Source organism: Ischnura elegans, chromosome 1 (assembly GCF_921293095.1).
Source record: "Ischnura elegans chromosome 1, ioIscEleg1.1, whole genome shotgun sequence".
Lineage (NCBI taxonomy): Eukaryota > Metazoa > Arthropoda > Insecta > Odonata > Coenagrionidae > Ischnura > Ischnura elegans.
In genome coordinates, this window is record NC_060246.1 from 39,119,748 (window position 1) to 39,136,879 (window position 17,132).

Here is a 17,132-nt window from a genome sequence, read left to right on the forward strand (position 1 = left end):
TCGATTCTCGGCCAAGAACCGGAATCTAAAATGAGTACTTGCCAAGGTGAAAAATCGATTCAGATTCCAGTAGTACTTCAAACCACAAATTTATATACGACCGGGTTTCCAACAGTCATTTGAATGTTCGCGCCACGTAATCGTAATAACAAAACACATTATCTTCTAGGGATGTGCGAGTACTCAAAAGTTCGAGTCGAGTCGTTGGTACTCGACTCGAGCGTTTCTAGAAGCATTACTAATGTGGAGTCGAGTAGTTAAGGTTACAGAGCTTTCGAGGCTAGTAGGTCCAGCAATCTGCTGACAGGAAGCGCTATCATGAAACTCATGTAATAATACAGTTTTTAATAAGTCATTCTAATGCCTTGGCCTGGTAGTTTAAGCTTGCCGAATACACTATAGTTTTCGACGTGGGCGCCGAATACCTTTACGCCAGCCGTGGCGGCCGATCGTCTTCCGACCCGGCGCACACTGGTCTGAAATCGGAAAAAGCTGGAATGAAGGCCAAAATGACCTTTTTGGCGACAGAGACTTGAAACTTGGCGTAAATACTCATAAATCATTACCAGATATAAATTTATATGCCATTTTACATAAATAAGGCCCTTAGTGATGATACAGTGGCCCAAACATGACCAAATTTTCAAAACCACGCGCGATCTCATTTTTCCTCGAAAATCTTTGAATTTATCGAGGTGGTGTTGCGTTGGTATGATTTTTATGGAATAAAAAACGCAATATTCCTTTGACCTGGTGCTTTGCCTATACTTTCAATGACTTTTGAAGATTTTGGCTCTCATCTGTCTGGTTTTACATTGCAAAATGGCCGACCCGTTTTTCACATGAAATTTGACAAAAAGTAGACATTATCTTTTGTTTACGAAAAATATAACTCGGAAAATTTGAACCACAATATAAAGTAGAGATTTTTAAAGAGTACTAAATAGAAATCTTGGAAAAAAAACGTTTGCGACGAGAGAAATAAGAGCAATTTTTCAATCTCGCATTAAGGCTGAGCTACACGCCACGGAACTCTTTGAGGCCGATTTCTCAAGTTTTTTTTAAAACTTCAGTCTTGAAAATCGTCATTTAAAGCACGGATAATCGTCTTCATTGACCTAACACACTAAACTGAGTTCTGCTGATTTTTCTGGGTATTCTTCCGCGTTTATCCATTTGTAGGACGATATTTCGCCAACGTTCCAGTTGGCTTCCTCAGGTCCACTGAAGTGTTGATGCAGAAATTTGTTCATCTTATATACACCCCGTTTGCCGCCTTTTTTCTCGAGGTGTGCCCTGATTGGTCAGGATCTTTGAAGACCCTTTTCCACGCGCTGGCGAGATTATAGCCGTCTTCACGGTTGAAGTTCTTTGTCGTTTTGGCGATTTCAATTGCCTCCCTGATTATTCTCGGGTAGTAGCGGCCTTCTTTGTTCAGAAGAGAGGAGTTGTCAAAATCAATATTGTGTGTCGGTCCACTCCATTGGTGTTCCACCACCACTGACTGGGTGAAATGTCTATTTTTTACTGCCCTTCTGTGCTCTTGGACTCGGCATTTCAGTGCTCGTGATGTCACATTACTCGAGTGAAATTACTAAGGATTGGATATTTTTCAGAACCATCCTATACATAAGAAATATGGCTCGGGTACTGAAGAAAAGTGAAGAGATTAAGTCCGCTTGCTAAGAGAGAGAAAAATGAATGGAATTCTTGAAGAACTTGAATTCCATGAAGATTCAAGATCCATTAAAACGTTGATATAATTTTTAATAGAAATTTCAAAGTTTCCGAAATCTTGCAATTTTGGTTGGAAAGTACTTACCACGTCACACAAGTGTGTAGCAAAAGGCAATTTTCAGCAGGCAGTAATACTGTAACATGGAGACGTCAAAACCTGAATAGTTGGAACCCATAGAATAATTGGTTTTTCTGCTTGAGAATTTGAAAGGACCAAATATTACATGACTCATATACGTTGTATATAATCTTTATTATAGCTGTGAAAATTACTATACTCAGGGCTCTCCCTTGTAGTTTGGATACATATATGACTTATATTGTCAACATATTACTTGGGGTTAATTAATTTCAACTGTGCCTATGGAAATATTGAAGACAAATTATTTTTCATTCATCTCCTACTTCTGACAATAACCATCAACGATCCTCATTATATTTTCCTTCTTACATTAGGCTAGACATTCATCATAGAAAATTGGAGTAGAATATATTGTACAGTGAGTCCTCGTTCTACGTCACCCCGTTTAACGTCATTTCTCGATAACGTCACGAAAATTTTACGACCGTGATTCGTTTATCGCCCCTTCGCTTCGCGATAACGTCACGTATTTTAAATTTCGCGCGAGAAAAAAGGCGAAGTGGCAGGCGTTACAGGTTGTTTGTTTCGTGGGCGGTAATACGGTCAGTCTATTCAAAGTGTAAAACGGTGTGTATATTGTTAATTGCGATTACGGTTTTGGCAAATTTTAGCATCAGAGACATTTCCATGACAATGTCCAAGAAAACAATGTTCACAATAATTTTGGTTCCTGTTACTGCAACGATGTTTCAGCGATGATGATGCCCAGGCGACGCCCGCCCGCCTCAATTCGCAATTAAAACCATCTCTTCGATTTCATAATCCCAGTTTGCCCGCCCTCGCTCATTTGCGCCATTTTGATTTCGCTCCTGACCGGTCCGAAAAGAAATTCTTGTAGCGAGGGTAGGGCCTATGGACCGGAGCACCGGATCCCCGGTCTGTAGCGTCTGGTAGCATTCATTGGACTGCACTATAGCGAAGCCGAAAAGCAAATGCGGGAAGATATAAAAATGGAGAAGGATTTATGTCACTGCTGCTATTGTCGTCGATGAAGACAGGAACTCGTATTTATGCCATACTTTGGCATTCCCATCGTAAAAAATGCCACAGATATGATACGCTAAAATTTTTTCGCATAGGAATTGTGAGGTCTAGGAACCGATATTCAATTTTTTCCATTGTTTTTATGGGATATTATGCTTCGATTAACGTCATTTCGTTCATCGTCAAATTTTTCAGGAACGGTAGGTGACGTTTAACGAGGACTCACTGTAGTATTCATTGCTGTATTGCCCGGTTCAGAAATTATCATACTCGACTCGTTATTCCCAAGTAATTTTTAACTCGACTCAAGATCAAAAAATGCTACTCAGACTTCCCTATTATCTTCCGAAGGAGAAAATTCAGACTAGGGAGCCTGTGACAGGTATATGGTCAAGATAGAGTGATGCATTTGGAAAAGTACCCTAAGTTATTATAGCAAACACTGTTGAAGCTGAAGTGGAAGCTTATTTATCAGAGATGAGTGCACCACCAAATTCCTTCCCTGGGAAATACTGGAAGACTTGTATATCGTACCCAAGGCAGAAAGTATAAGCAAAAACGTTTCTTGCCATACCGCCATTTCAGTGAAAGACTTTTTAGTTCGGCAGGAAAAATATGTGATGTAAAACGCAACAGGCTTTATCCTGACAAAAAGAAGATGCTTTGCTTTGTGAGCAAAAATTTAAAGTCTGTAAAAGGAGGCTAAATTTGTGAAATAAGATATTTTCAATAAAAAAAAATAGATATTAAAGGAGATACTTTTATTATAAATTTAAACATGAGAGCCAATATTCTAAAGTAATACCTATGAGGTAACACCACTTTTCAGGTATGTTCTGTTTTGAAATTTAGGTATTATATTTTAATTACATAGTGATGATATGAAAGATGCTTTTTCAACAGATTCTTTCACAGAGTAATAATTTTTTAAGTGGTTATCTTGTTGCCTGGAATTAAGTGATATTTTTCATGGAGCCCTTGGCATCAGAATCGATGGAATCGGTATCGGTAGAATCGGAATCGAAATGTCAGAATCGGAATCGTAAAAATTTTGGAATCGACCCATCACTAATATTCACTAAATTCATTTAATTAGCTTTGCAAATACATACTATTTTCATTTCAGATTCATTTTAAGCATGTGTTGTTGAATATAAGAATATCTATACACAGCAGCATGGCATTATATCCACAAAATGAAATTTACAGATATACCAAAGAGCATTGAAGAGGGTCGTCAGTATCTTTTGAAATGGGTATCTAAATGCCGTTTTACACCCAGGTTAGTAATTGCGCAATCAGACATATGTACAAAGGCACAATCAATATTGCATCATGTAAAGCGGTGAATTTCAAGAATACATTCAAGAATGAATGGAATAGAGACATCAAAATAGCTCCTCTAATTCCAAGCTCGCATTCTTGCAATTTCAACATGTTTTCAGTGGTAACCTGCACAAAGATGTGCCCTGAGTTAAACGGCTTTCAGAATATTGTTTGTCATAGATTCCTAAAACATGGTTGTATCAATATGTAGCTTTTTTTCAGCCTGATGTAAGTTAATACAGTAGACTCTCATTAATACGAACAGCATTATTACGTAGTTCTTGTGTAACAAAGCAAATCCTTGGTCCCGACGAAAAGACCAATCCAATCTTTATTTGAAGAAACATTACGAAATTATGAGCTCCGGTCCCGGCAGTAACAAAAAGAACTTCATTACAAAGTTCCATGAATAAGCAACGGCATTTAGGAGGATATACCCTACGCTATGTTACAATCATAGAGCTACGTTTAACTTCTCCTCGTGCACTGTGCCCAAGAGCATCAATTATGGTTCTTTCTTCAGTAGGAGATACTTCAGTTATACACAACATCAAATAATGGAAACAAGGTGACCCACTCATTACCGCTTGAAAATTGGGCATACAGTTAGTCCTCTGCGTACGCACATTCAATTTACGAACTTTTAGAGATACGAACATTCGAAAAATTCAATCACGCCTGAAATTTCAAATTTGGCACCTTTCGAGTTGGCTGATGCGACAAGGTGTGGTTGGGAGGAACTCATCCTTCGGGCATTATCAAAACAGAGTATCATTGAATCAGTGAGAAGTCAGGAACTGTTCAGCTTTTTGCCTGGCCTTCCTTCCTGCAAACAGTGATTTTTTTAGACTCCAGCTGCGTTGCATGCCCAGCTAGAACAGTTTGTCACAATAGTGAATTATCGCACAATTATGATGAAGTGTTGCATTCTGCAGGATAACCACACTCCTCGATGCCTTGCTTAAGTTAATCAACTTACGAATAAGGTAGAAATGTGCGAATAGTATCCACGAATACTCGCATACCTCGAAAACTAGCAAGTACAGTGCAACCTCGATATAACGACACCCCACGGTGCACTAATAAACACTCGCTATAGCGAATTGTCGCTTTACCGGAGGTGGAGCAAATAATAGCCAATATACCTGTTGCGAACAGATAAACAGGAACAGGAGTGGTGCGGCGACAGATAAACATCTATCCGATAAGCGTAAGCATAAATCCAGACGAAAGGCGATGTTTTTTGCATCACTAAATTTCCTTACTCAAATAACGACTAACTATTCATACAATTTATAAGCGCCGCACTGAATAAAAATCATGCAAAGCATTGTTTCGTCAATCATTATATTTATCGCACGACCGTTTACCACATAAATTTGAGACTGAGCACTCCATTAACTTCATTTCTAACAGATCGCTAGCAGTTACAAAGGTTAAGGAGTCTTGATGAAAGTCTTCCGGCGGTGAAACCCTCGCTATTGCGAGAGCCAACGCCGAAAGGGTCTCGTAAAAACGAATTTTTCAACATGCTTATTATACGGTCAATTGACGGTGCATCGGCAATATCTCGTAATAGCGGGGGTGTCGCTATAGCCCGTACTCGCTTTAACGAGGTTCCACTGTATTTGATATTCGAGGTCTCGAATAATTATGCTGAAGGTACACTCTCGAATACTTTGAATTTCGCGCCGTACACTGTCACACACCGTCGTTGGTAGTTGACTCGGAAAATTGTAAAGAACTCTAGTCGTTTAGTGCATGCAGCACAGTTGTAGGCAAGTTGACGAATCACATCAAATTCGCGGATTAGAGCGGTGAAAAGAGTTCGACGTGGGGAACCGAAAATGATTGGGTGAAAAAATATGAAAATCCCCGGTTTCCCCCACCAGGAGAACCTCAGTGCCGTGGGATAGCAACCTTAGGGCATTTCCCAAGATCCACTATCCCCCTCCCTTCAGCACTCGCCTCACCCAGTCTGACCCTTTCCCCTTCCCCGAAATCAAACAAAAGGTCCCAGCTCATGCAGGGATCGTATTACGAAGACCTTAGCTTCGAAAAAAATACCAAGTTACACAAGAACAATAGAAACGTGTTTTGCGCCCTCCCTTTTCTCACCCACTGACCTTTTTCAGCCTACCTGCTTCAAAGTCAACAGTTTCTGGAGGCCAACTGCAGCATGAATCACCTATTAGCCCAAATGGTGTCTAACTTGGCAATTGATATTACACCTTTATTGGATTGAAATATTAGTAATGTGCACGTAATTTAAAAAAGAATAAGACCAAACGCAACGCATTTCTGACTTTATTTAAGCATTTTACGTGAGGAAATAAATGTCAAAATACAACGGCATTCTGGCGAGACTCGATATAAGCAGCAGAGCTTCATGGAAGTTGATGCGGTATTTTTTTCCGAAAACATATACACCCATGTCTCGTATAGCGCAAGGGATGCGTTCCTTGGGGTCTTTGCGCTATACGAATTTGCGTTATACGAGAGCGTTTTAACATAGGGAAGATAGGGATGCGTTCCTGGTAGCATAAGACTTGGGTATTGAATTTCCTCTAAAACATCTATACAGGCGGTCCCCGACTTTCGTACACAATGCGTTCCCGAAAACTTGTACGAAAGTCGAACCATTGACTTCCATACTAATTAGGGGTTACGTTCCAAAAGAGCGGAATTTACGTACTAAAACCTTTTTTTCATGGAATTCATTTCAATTGACTTAATTTTAATAATATATTAATAAAACTCCTCAAATCATCCAATTTATTTCGAAAATACGCAGAAAATGCAAATATAAGTTTAAAAAACAAGAACTCCGTTGGCTATCGAGTGAAACTTCCTCTTGGCGTTTAAGTTGACATTCCACTTATTACGTCCACTATATATAAAAGGACATATCAAGTAGCATAAAAAAATGTATTCGTTGAACCCGCACTCTGGATACCTTTTAATTTTTACACCAAAATTCGATATTTGGCAGGTGACATTCGTGATCGCGTATATTCCGCATGTTATTCAAAAAAGACAAAATAAAAACGAAATTCGGGTGATATTTCGTGCAATATCGTTGCTGAAGGTTTACATGAATTAAACAGCACTCAAACGAAAAAACACAATTAGAAAGAAGGTCTTACTATAGTTTTATTGAAAGCTATTCGATGATGTCTAGTCAACTTCTTTTGAAAAATATCTTCAATGAAGGCTTTCCTCTTCTCTTGATAAAGGAGCCTATAGCAGGCAGTCTCCCTCCCAAATAAATCACCTAGATCAGAGTCAATTACCAACAATTTCCTTCATTATATACGTTCATATTGTTCGCATATACTGCCGATACTGCAATTTGAAACAATTGAATGTTGGGATGCGCAATAAACATAGCGGGAATTTTAAAAAAATTACAGACCAGCGTCCGAAAGTCCGAATTTAGCGTACGAAAGTCGAGTAAAAGGTGTCAATTTTGAACGTACGAAAGTGCGAATTGTACGAAAGTCGAGTGTACGAAAGTCGAGGACCGCCTGTATTCCCATAAAAAGCCTTAGAAAACATTATTTCTATAAATATTTATAGTTTAAAACATCTTTAAAGATAGTATTCACGCATTCAAAGACTTTTATTCACGTTAAAAAAAATTCTTACGTGCTTTCGAAATTCCATCCTGTCGTGCGGGTGGGCTAACATCTGCTATCTCAGGGGATCGTAATGCGTTGCCGGCAGTTGATGATTTTTCAAACTAGTCTAAAAACAACTATTGTGTCACCCAGGCCCTTTTGTCGCTCATCGAAATGACAGGAAAATGCTACTTTAAATGCCATTTCATAGCTAGCGGAGTTTATGAATGATAAATCATTTTAATTTGAAGTCCTCCGAGTCATTATAGCAGCTACGTGAAACAGTCTTTAAATGCCTTGAAACCTGACCCAGGTTTTCCTTCCCTGAAAATGAATGAACGAGAATGCATTCTTTTCCAAAAGAATATCGTCTCGTCAACACTAGATCTAGTTGAGGAGGAAAGGAGCCACTTTCAATAGCAGCTTGGAGTTCATCAGAAAATGCTGTGGTGGCTGCGCTATCAACACTTGCAGATTCACCTGATATCGCCGCACTGAAAATACCTACTTGCCGTTTAAATTCTGGAACCAACCGGAGCTTTCACTTTGTCTCGGAGCGATTACCACTCTCGTCTTTTTGTACTGATTCACCATGAACTTTCCGTATGTGTAGACCGCTTGGTTGAAGTTGGTGCGGCTGAGGTCACTGATATTTTAGCTTCGTCTTTATTCAGAATAAGGCATCGTGAGTTTAAACTTCCGCGCAATATCGCTTTGACGCTCTCCATTTTCAAAGCAATTGACCTCTCTCAAGTCCTCTTCTAGGTTAATGGTTTTTCTTGATAAATTCTTGATTTTCCTACACGCATTCCTATTTTTTGCCATATTCTCTTGGTTTTTACTCTGTATGGCTCTATCTAAATCACCTTCTTCTGCTGAACTGTATTCCTGAGACGCAGAAGGGCTATGACTGCGGGGAGGGAACGAAGCCATTGTGTTTAAGACTCTATTGCGGACCCTTTTATGTCTTGATGCTATAAATGCGCAACTCGGTCACCGCTCCATTTCTCCCCCGTGAATACCGATGACCTTGAAGGCTTTAGCGTAGACTCTCTACCTGGAAGTCAATCGCCCGGTAACCTACGACGGCAAAAATACGTCTCAAACCGTATTGCTGAAAAAAAACTCGTTTCCACTAGCCCCACGCTTAATTAACGATCTAAATTATTTATTATCATTCTGTTAAGGAGACGAGATAAATCATCGGTAGGCCGGCTATCTAGACCCAATGACGAGTAATACTTTTGGCAATTGCGCAGCAATGAATTTCGATTAATATATAAACAAAAAAGAAGATTTGAGGCAAGAAATAATATTAATATGCGTAAATTGATAGAAATTTCGTGTGTACTTAGCGCAAGTTCACGTTTTATCACGAGAGCGTTTAAGATTTTTGATTAGGCTACACTGCGTTGCAATGTTTCCCCGAGGAACGAATTTGCGCTATATCGAAATTGCGCTAATCGAAATTGCGCTATACGAGACATGGGTGTATCAAGTTACAATATATGAGTTGTGCTATAAATCTCTATTGTTACAGTCACAGACGAAGGGATATTTTCTCAGGATATTTGGTTTCTCCCTGCTAGCAATTCGAATACATCTTATCTCGTGAGAACTTCCAAAGATGGACTGAAAATAATTGAAGAAAATCCGGTGGAGAAGCACGTGTATTTTGCAAAACGCCTCAGATTGTCCGCTAGCACTTGACAGCTGGAGTGGGGGTAAAGCAAGCTACCTGTTGAAAATAAGAAGTTGGATGAGGCTGAGTAACAGATGGGCGTGCCGCTGAAATGGCGTTTGGTATATAAGAACGTATACATCAGACAGAAATCCATCGTAGCAGTGTAAATGCCAAGACTGCATGCAATCATTTTTCGCAAGGTGGTGTGTCCCCTTAGAATATTTGAAAGAGATGTTAGTTGAATCAACTATATGCCCAATTGTTTCCATAAAATTAAAATATTCCATTAATCAGCTAAATTCCTGTTCGAATCCTTTAAAGAAAATCAAAATTACTCCCCAAAATCTTGTTTCCTGCTGCATAGGCAACCCAGTCAAACATTCCCGCATTCATCTTTAAGTATTCGAAATTTGAGGTATTCGAATATTCGAGCAATGATTTAACATTTTAATTCGATATTAGAGTTCGAGAAAACTGCTATTTGACCCATCTCTAGAATAAGGTTACAAGGAATGCATCTTGTTCGTATATCGATGACTTACTGTATCCAGGTAGATATCAATCCTCGATTGCGTCATGCCACATTCTCCTTTTGATAAAAATGACATGCATGTGCTTGTTTTTTACATTTTTGCATAATTTAATCGCGTACTACAGTGGAACCTCGATCTATGTTTTTCAGGGGGATGGACGAAAAAAAAAATGATCGATGCGGGGAAGCTTGGTTAGGTTGCCTATGTCATAGGAAACACGGGATTTTGGCGCATATTTATGATATTCACTTAAGGATTGAAACAAGATTTTAGCCAATTACAGGCTTTTATTAGTACTTTATCGAGACACTTAGGTCATATTGTTGATTCGACTAATATCTCTAACAAATATCCCTATCGTCATGTGCTAGTGGACAGCCCGAGGCGTTCTTCAATATTCACACGCTTCTATCCCGGATGCTTACTTCATATTCAATTATTTTCAGTCTATCTTTTAAAGTTCTCACTTGTTTTTTCGGAAGGTGTCCGAAGACAGATAAAAATAAAACTAATAAAAATGAAACCTCACTTTATTAAACCCACACGGAAAACACTCGCTAGTTTGAAGTCAACCCACCCAGGAAAGTACAGAACCACTGGTGCGAGGTGAAGTTCGCAACTGATGCTATCGCGTACGGCTTGAGCAGAGCATACAGAAAAGGTTGAAGCATAAACATACGACAGCACCATCAAATTTTTTGTCCTAAAGAGAAGGCTACTTACACATTCTTTTCTAATTAGCGTAGTGCCAGATGAGTAGATGAATGCGGATTGTTAGTGAGGAGAAACAAGTGAGACATTTAGTATTACTCGTAAATTGATAACTGATAATAACCTGATATCCTGTTCTCGGGAAAATGTCACTTTAACTTCCGAGAAGCTCAGCTACGAGGACATAAGAGTTTTGCCAGAAATCACGATTGTATTTTTTTCTATTATTTCCCTGCTTTACATGCTTAAATAACTTCAGGAATATGTCGTGTTTGGTCTCATTCTCTTTTTAATTATGTGCACATTACAAATATTTAAATCTAATATAAGTATAATACCAATTGCCGAAATTCATTGTTAGACACCTTTTGGGCTCATAAGGTCAGTAGGTGAGAAAAGGGGGAGGTGACAAACACATTTCTATTGCTCTCGTGTAACTTGATATATTCTTTCCAAGCTAAGGTCTTCGTAATACGATCTCTGCACGAGCTGAGGCGTTTAACTGTTTGATTTCGGAGAAGAGGAAAGCATCAGAGGGAGGAGGCGAGTGCTGAGTAGAGGGGGATAGCGGATCGTGGGAAATGCACTGATGCTTCTATCCCACGGCACTGAGTCTCTCCCTATGGTAGTTAAATCTCCTAGGGAAGATTCAAACTAATAAGACATGGGAAACACTTCGTCTTTTTGTCAAACGATGGATGCGGGAAAATTGTACCATGGGACCGCGATCTTCAAACGATAAACGTGGGAAAACTATACTTCGGGCAATGATGGATGCGGGAAAAAATTACATTGCCTTTATGGTACTATATTTGGGACCAGGAAGGGCGAACAATGAATGCAGGAAAACGATCTATGCGGGAACGATAGATCGGGGTTCCACTGTATATACACACGACTTTGAAGCTATTTCGCAGAGCGATTATAAGTATGGGAGATTGAATAGACAAGAAAGTTAGACTAACTTTTTTTGACTACACGTAAAAGAAACGTTCATACGAACTTCGTAATTACAAACCTCTGGTTTTTCGGCCCTGTGAACTTCATAATGATGAAGGTCTACTATATAACCTCAACCTAATGAAGTGTTGAATATTGCATAATATACCCATTGAAAGAAAATGTAAAGAAATGATGAAGTAAAGTGAAATCTGAATTTTTGGTAAAAATATAATTAAATACTTTTTTACCATCTTTTTACACACATAATCCTCACAAACTTGCTGCAAAGGTCGAAAACTTTAATATGAAACAATGCATAAACAATAATAAAAAATTTTGAGAAAAACAGTGAACCTTGAAAAGCATTTTTTTGATATTGGAAAAATAGAGAAGCCTCATTAAGTTTGAGAGACTGTAACTGAATCTCAGTAAATATATTTGGGACTTTTTTCATGCAAAGGAGAAGAAATGAAGCATAAAAAATTTGCCAAAATGCAAGTAGGTGGATGCCATGGTGTGGTGGAATGACCCTAAGGCCAAACACATCAACTGAACCAAATAACTTGAAAATTATGAACCACTTACCATAGGAGGAATTAATTTCTCTGGTGGCAGATGCAAAGCCAAAACATCAAGTGTCTGCGTAGCACATGTCATGGGTGTATTTCCCTCATTGTCATCAGCAAAATAATCCTCATCATCATCATCGTCAGGTGGTATGCACATTAGCAAGAATAGAGTATCCAAAATGCTGGGAACAATATTCTGCTTCACCACAGACTGCAAATTAAAAAATGGAAATAACAACTACTTCTAAAATACTAAAGCATTCCATGTGCATAACATTATTTGTGATTAATACATGAAAAATAATTTTAAAAAGAAAAAGCTACACAACTTGAAAATGCCTCTCAGGTATCCCACAGAGTTAAGTCTTCAATGGCCAACATTCCTTCATCCTTCAAGCATAGTGATGACACACTTCAAAACATCAGCCTTGAAAGAATTGACCAGGTGGAAAACCAAGAATATGTTCAACAATATTACCACATTGAGAATTTGTGCAAAGGATAAACTCTGCCTACTATTTATTGACGACTGTAAAACACTCCCTCAGTGTTTATGTGCTAAAGACTGTTTTCTGATTCAGGACATTGTTCGGCATATATTAAAAGAAAAAATTGCTAAAAGATGAGTGTCTCGAAAATGCATAATTACAAATATGTCTTCTAATTCTGTCTTAATTATGAACATATTCGCTAAGTTGTGACCCAACCGCAGGTCACACCATGACAGTGGCGGATCTATGGGGGGGTGGGGGGGGAGGCTAAGTGGACTATAGCCCCCCCTTGGGTATCCAATTTACTCTAGCTAAAATGGTAATTTTATTCGCACCCCCACTACGGCTGGAAGGTTACCCCACCCCCCACTGGTTCCTATCCTAGATCGGCTACTGATACATAATAACCAATGCAGTACAACCTAAGTTCATGGCTCCACGGACAACACTGGTTTAAAACAAGGAAAGCATCATATTAATAGTCTTTTTCATGTGAAATAATGAGCAAACAAATATTCAGCATTAATATAACTGTTACATGACAATTACATTATCATATATTGTATCTCCTTAATATATGAAATTGTTAGCAGCTCACAACGATCTTCTTCGCAGGTGAGATATGATATTCTGTAATTTTTGTCTGCTTTTCATTAAGTTTAGACCTGATATTTTTTTCCCTGCTACCCTGATTCATCACACTGAATATCTTGAAGGTTGCTCCCCTTTCTGACATTTCCGTTAAGATTTTTCTTTTCCAATAGGGTGGTTTCCTACAGTTTTTTATTGCCTAAATCGAAACAATATTACTCCTGGAGTACATATTTCACACTTATAGATTTTTAAATGACGATATCTATTTTTCACAATTAAATGAAAAGTGAAAATTTTCAAGATCACAAAAGTGCGATGGCTAAGTATGAATGCTGGGAAAAGCCCATGTGACATCATTCTGGTTCCAGCAGCCACCGTGCGAAGCCACCTTTGTGCAGGGCTATGAACGCCGCTACGATGCAGGCTGCTAGCAAGTAGCGCTTATCTTCATTAAGGATTATTAATACCCTATTAAATGAAGGAAACTTTCCGACCATAGGCAGTTTTAATAGGTGATTATTGAGAAATGTTTCCCTGAGATCTGTGCCTCATGCATGCATTGGTAATCCTATACGATGTTAAACTCCCGACTACCTATAGAGCATCTAGGTCCTTATGACGTCACGTGGAGTGGCATCGCATGGCCGCCAATCTGGCCATTTTCAAATGAGGTTACAATTGACCATTAACATTCATCTAAAATGGGATTTCTAAAACAAAATAATTTGTATACTAAGAATACACTAATGGCAGGTAATGAATCGCAATCAATGCCTTTCTTTTTCTTTGATGAAGGAATCTACCCTATTACATGCTAGTTGTTACACATTGCATTAAATTTCTTTCCCACAAGGTCATGCATTTTTATGCTCTGAGGGACTTTGTACCAGACCAATAAAATATTTAGTCATGCTGCTCTATTGGATTAGATCAGCTTTTGCGCATTCATTTGTGGATATAAAATGGGAATATGACCAATTTACTATGACTAGCGACAAAGTAGAGACTTTCACGCACTTGTTTACCTGAATTTCAGAGGAATAAATGAATGAATAGATATGCATAGCCATACCTTCTTCTTTAACTTAGTAATCCATCCAATATTATTTAGAGCCTTAACACGAACGGCAGTGCCCAAAGATTTATCTCTGGCCATAGTAAGGCACATTTGAATCAAAGGCTTGATGTGGTGCACAACAATACTGATTGAGCTGTCATACATGGTCTCAAAAATTTCCATAGCTTGTACTCCACGGTCCTCATCAGCAGCCACTTGAGCCCTGACAGCTTCCATTATCTTTGGCATCAGCTGACTCAGCATACTTTGCAACTGGATGTAAAATATTATCATAGAGATTTAATATCTTGCAGGCACACCATTCCATTTTCATTACCTTAAATTTGTCAGGTACTTACATTGGCATCCGTTCCTATGACAGGAACAAGAGAATTCAAAGTGAGTATTGTGTAAAACCCAAGAAGGGAGCCCAAATCTTGCAATGAATTCAGGGTATTATTAAATAAAACCATTAGTGATGATAAGTGGCTCTCGAACTGTTCCGAGGATATTTCTGTGACAACACTGAGCGCATACATTCCCAACTGCAACAGAAGAAAAGTGTGATTCACCTGGGTCAATTAAAAAATTAATCTAAAATGCAATTCACACTGTACCTCTTTCTCCTCGGCATTGGCACTGCTAGTAAGCTGGTGGAGAAACTGAAGTAGCTCAGGCCAACTTTGTCTGGGAAATTCATGTTTCACAATGGTGCCGATTAACTGGGCAATTGAGTTCTTCACGAGCTGCTTGGGCTCGTTCACTAAAGCTTGTAGGATTCCTTGTTTGATGCTACGAAATTTAAAAGAAGAACATTAATAAAACTAGAAGAGAGCTTTCATCTTAGAGAACGAGATCCTGTGGAGAGTACATACCCATTTCTTACTTCCACATTAACTTTCGTCCAGTTTTTAGTCTTAGAAAACCTTTTCCTCAGTAACACCGCTGCATATTGACGAATTTGTGGATTTTCAGACGAGACGATCACATTACAAAGAGCTGGGATAACTTCAGGATCCTTAAATGCCTCTGACAATTCCCCGGTGCCCTTTTAAATCATAATACACATCATGAGAGCTCAACAAGCTCTTCGGAAAGATTAAGGTTACTCGAATATCATTCTCTACGAGGCGCTAACCAGATACAATTCCACATAGTTGCACAGGGACTTAAACATTGAGGAGCGAAATATTTGACAATAAGGAGCACGTGTACCAGGCGCCGAAAACCATAATGACAAACATGTTATTAGCGAACTCAGAAGACTGACTAATTAAACTATTATTCGAATACATTTGACAATGATAATAACTGTACCTGCTGAATCACGGTGTTGTCGGCAACAAGTAATTTCGCCAATATTTCTTCTAAGGGAGCCATCTCGGCTTAACTAGAGCCGGCCACCTACGGGCGAAAGCAGCGAACCAAGGGAACTTGAAATGAATGGATGGAATGGAGTGGCGCTAAACCGCTAAACTGCTGTTTCTTGTTAAAATGAAGAATTCGAAATTAAACAAATTTATTTTAAGCTATTCAAAAGTTTAAAACTCATTTTTTATATTTTAAAGTTCATGTATTGTGAAAAAGTGTCGTAGAAAATGGTTAAAGATAATAATGACAATAATTTTATTGCGCGGGTTTTATGAACTTAGTTTAGGATGGAAGGTTAGGAGATCTTCCTACGTGGTTTTACATTTTGATGAATGGAGACTGAAGGTTATTCTTTACTTTAACATAGTTGATTTTCAGGGAGAAAGCGATGAATATCGTACTTTAATGAGTATCCATGTACCCGAATCATAGATCACAAAGTGTAATAGGAACCTTCTCTAATTTATCTTCATTGCTTTTTGAATCGCTGTTAATGGTAGGTTTTCCATGAGGAATATCCAAATAGGAGTAAAATCCTGTTTCTCTCACTGCGCATAAAATTCACTACCCCTTACTATATTTGAAGCTGGTAAAAGATATGAAAACACATAAGATGGCACTATAATTTATCAGTCTCAACAGATTTGTCTTTACTTTTCCCGGATTACTTTCTTTAAATATGATGTAAGAATTGAGCACCATGTGAGAAATTATAGCAAAAACAATTTTCTTCTATAGCATAACAAAATTCCTGGCTACACCCCTGCAACTCACATTTCATGTATGCTTAAGGTGTTCATGAAGTGTAAATTAATTCAAAACCAGGCAATTAGCGTGCTCATAAATGAAATGTAGTGCAAGAGTCATTTTTGTTGCCAGGTGGAAATAGTTTGGACTTATCAGCCCACATAGCAGAAATACGTCTCAGATATGTCTAGAATATGTAATGTCTCAGAGACATTCTGAGAGCTTCAGAGACATCTCTGAGATGCCACTATGTCCAAAAAAATGGTCTATGAGATGTCTCAGAGACTTACCTGAAATGTCTCATGAGAGTTTGCACTATGGTATGCTTAAAAATGTAGGCAAAAAGTAATTAAATGCAAATTATAGAGTTATGGCCTACCTATCTCGATCATTTGTAGCGACAAATTTTTGATGGATGACCTTTGGAAAATAAGAAACCCATATTAAATGTCGTGATTTTAATTATCAGAACTGCATAATTGCACCGAAAAAATATATGGAAGGCATTGATGGTGTTTAAATACGTTTAAAAAAATTCCTGAACATCTCACGATTACATCTCTGAGATATTCGAGACCATAGTGAGACATCTCTGAGAGGTTCATTGCTATGTGGGAGTATGAC

At 38.5% G+C, this 17,132-nt stretch overlaps 1 protein-coding gene across 1 annotated transcript in view; it reads right to left on the bottom strand.

The window, feature by feature from the left end:
* The window catches only part of LOC124159077 (importin-4-like), a 40,678-nt gene extending 24,850 nt beyond the window's left edge, over nt 1–15,828 (bottom strand). Inside the window, exons 1-6 of the mRNA XM_046534602.1 lie at nt 15,708–15,828; nt 15,266–15,438; nt 15,008–15,182; nt 14,750–14,935; nt 14,406–14,663; nt 12,265–12,459 (exon numbers count right to left, since the gene is read on the bottom strand). Of these exons, the coding sequence (XP_046390558.1) occupies nt 12,265–12,459; nt 14,406–14,663; nt 14,750–14,935; nt 15,008–15,182; nt 15,266–15,438; nt 15,708–15,770 (1,050 nt within the window). The 5' untranslated portion in view covers nt 15,771–15,828. The remainder of the gene's footprint in view (nt 1–12,264; nt 12,460–14,405; nt 14,664–14,749; nt 14,936–15,007; nt 15,183–15,265; nt 15,439–15,707) is intronic.
* Nucleotides 15,829–17,132: the final 1,304 nt, after the last annotated feature.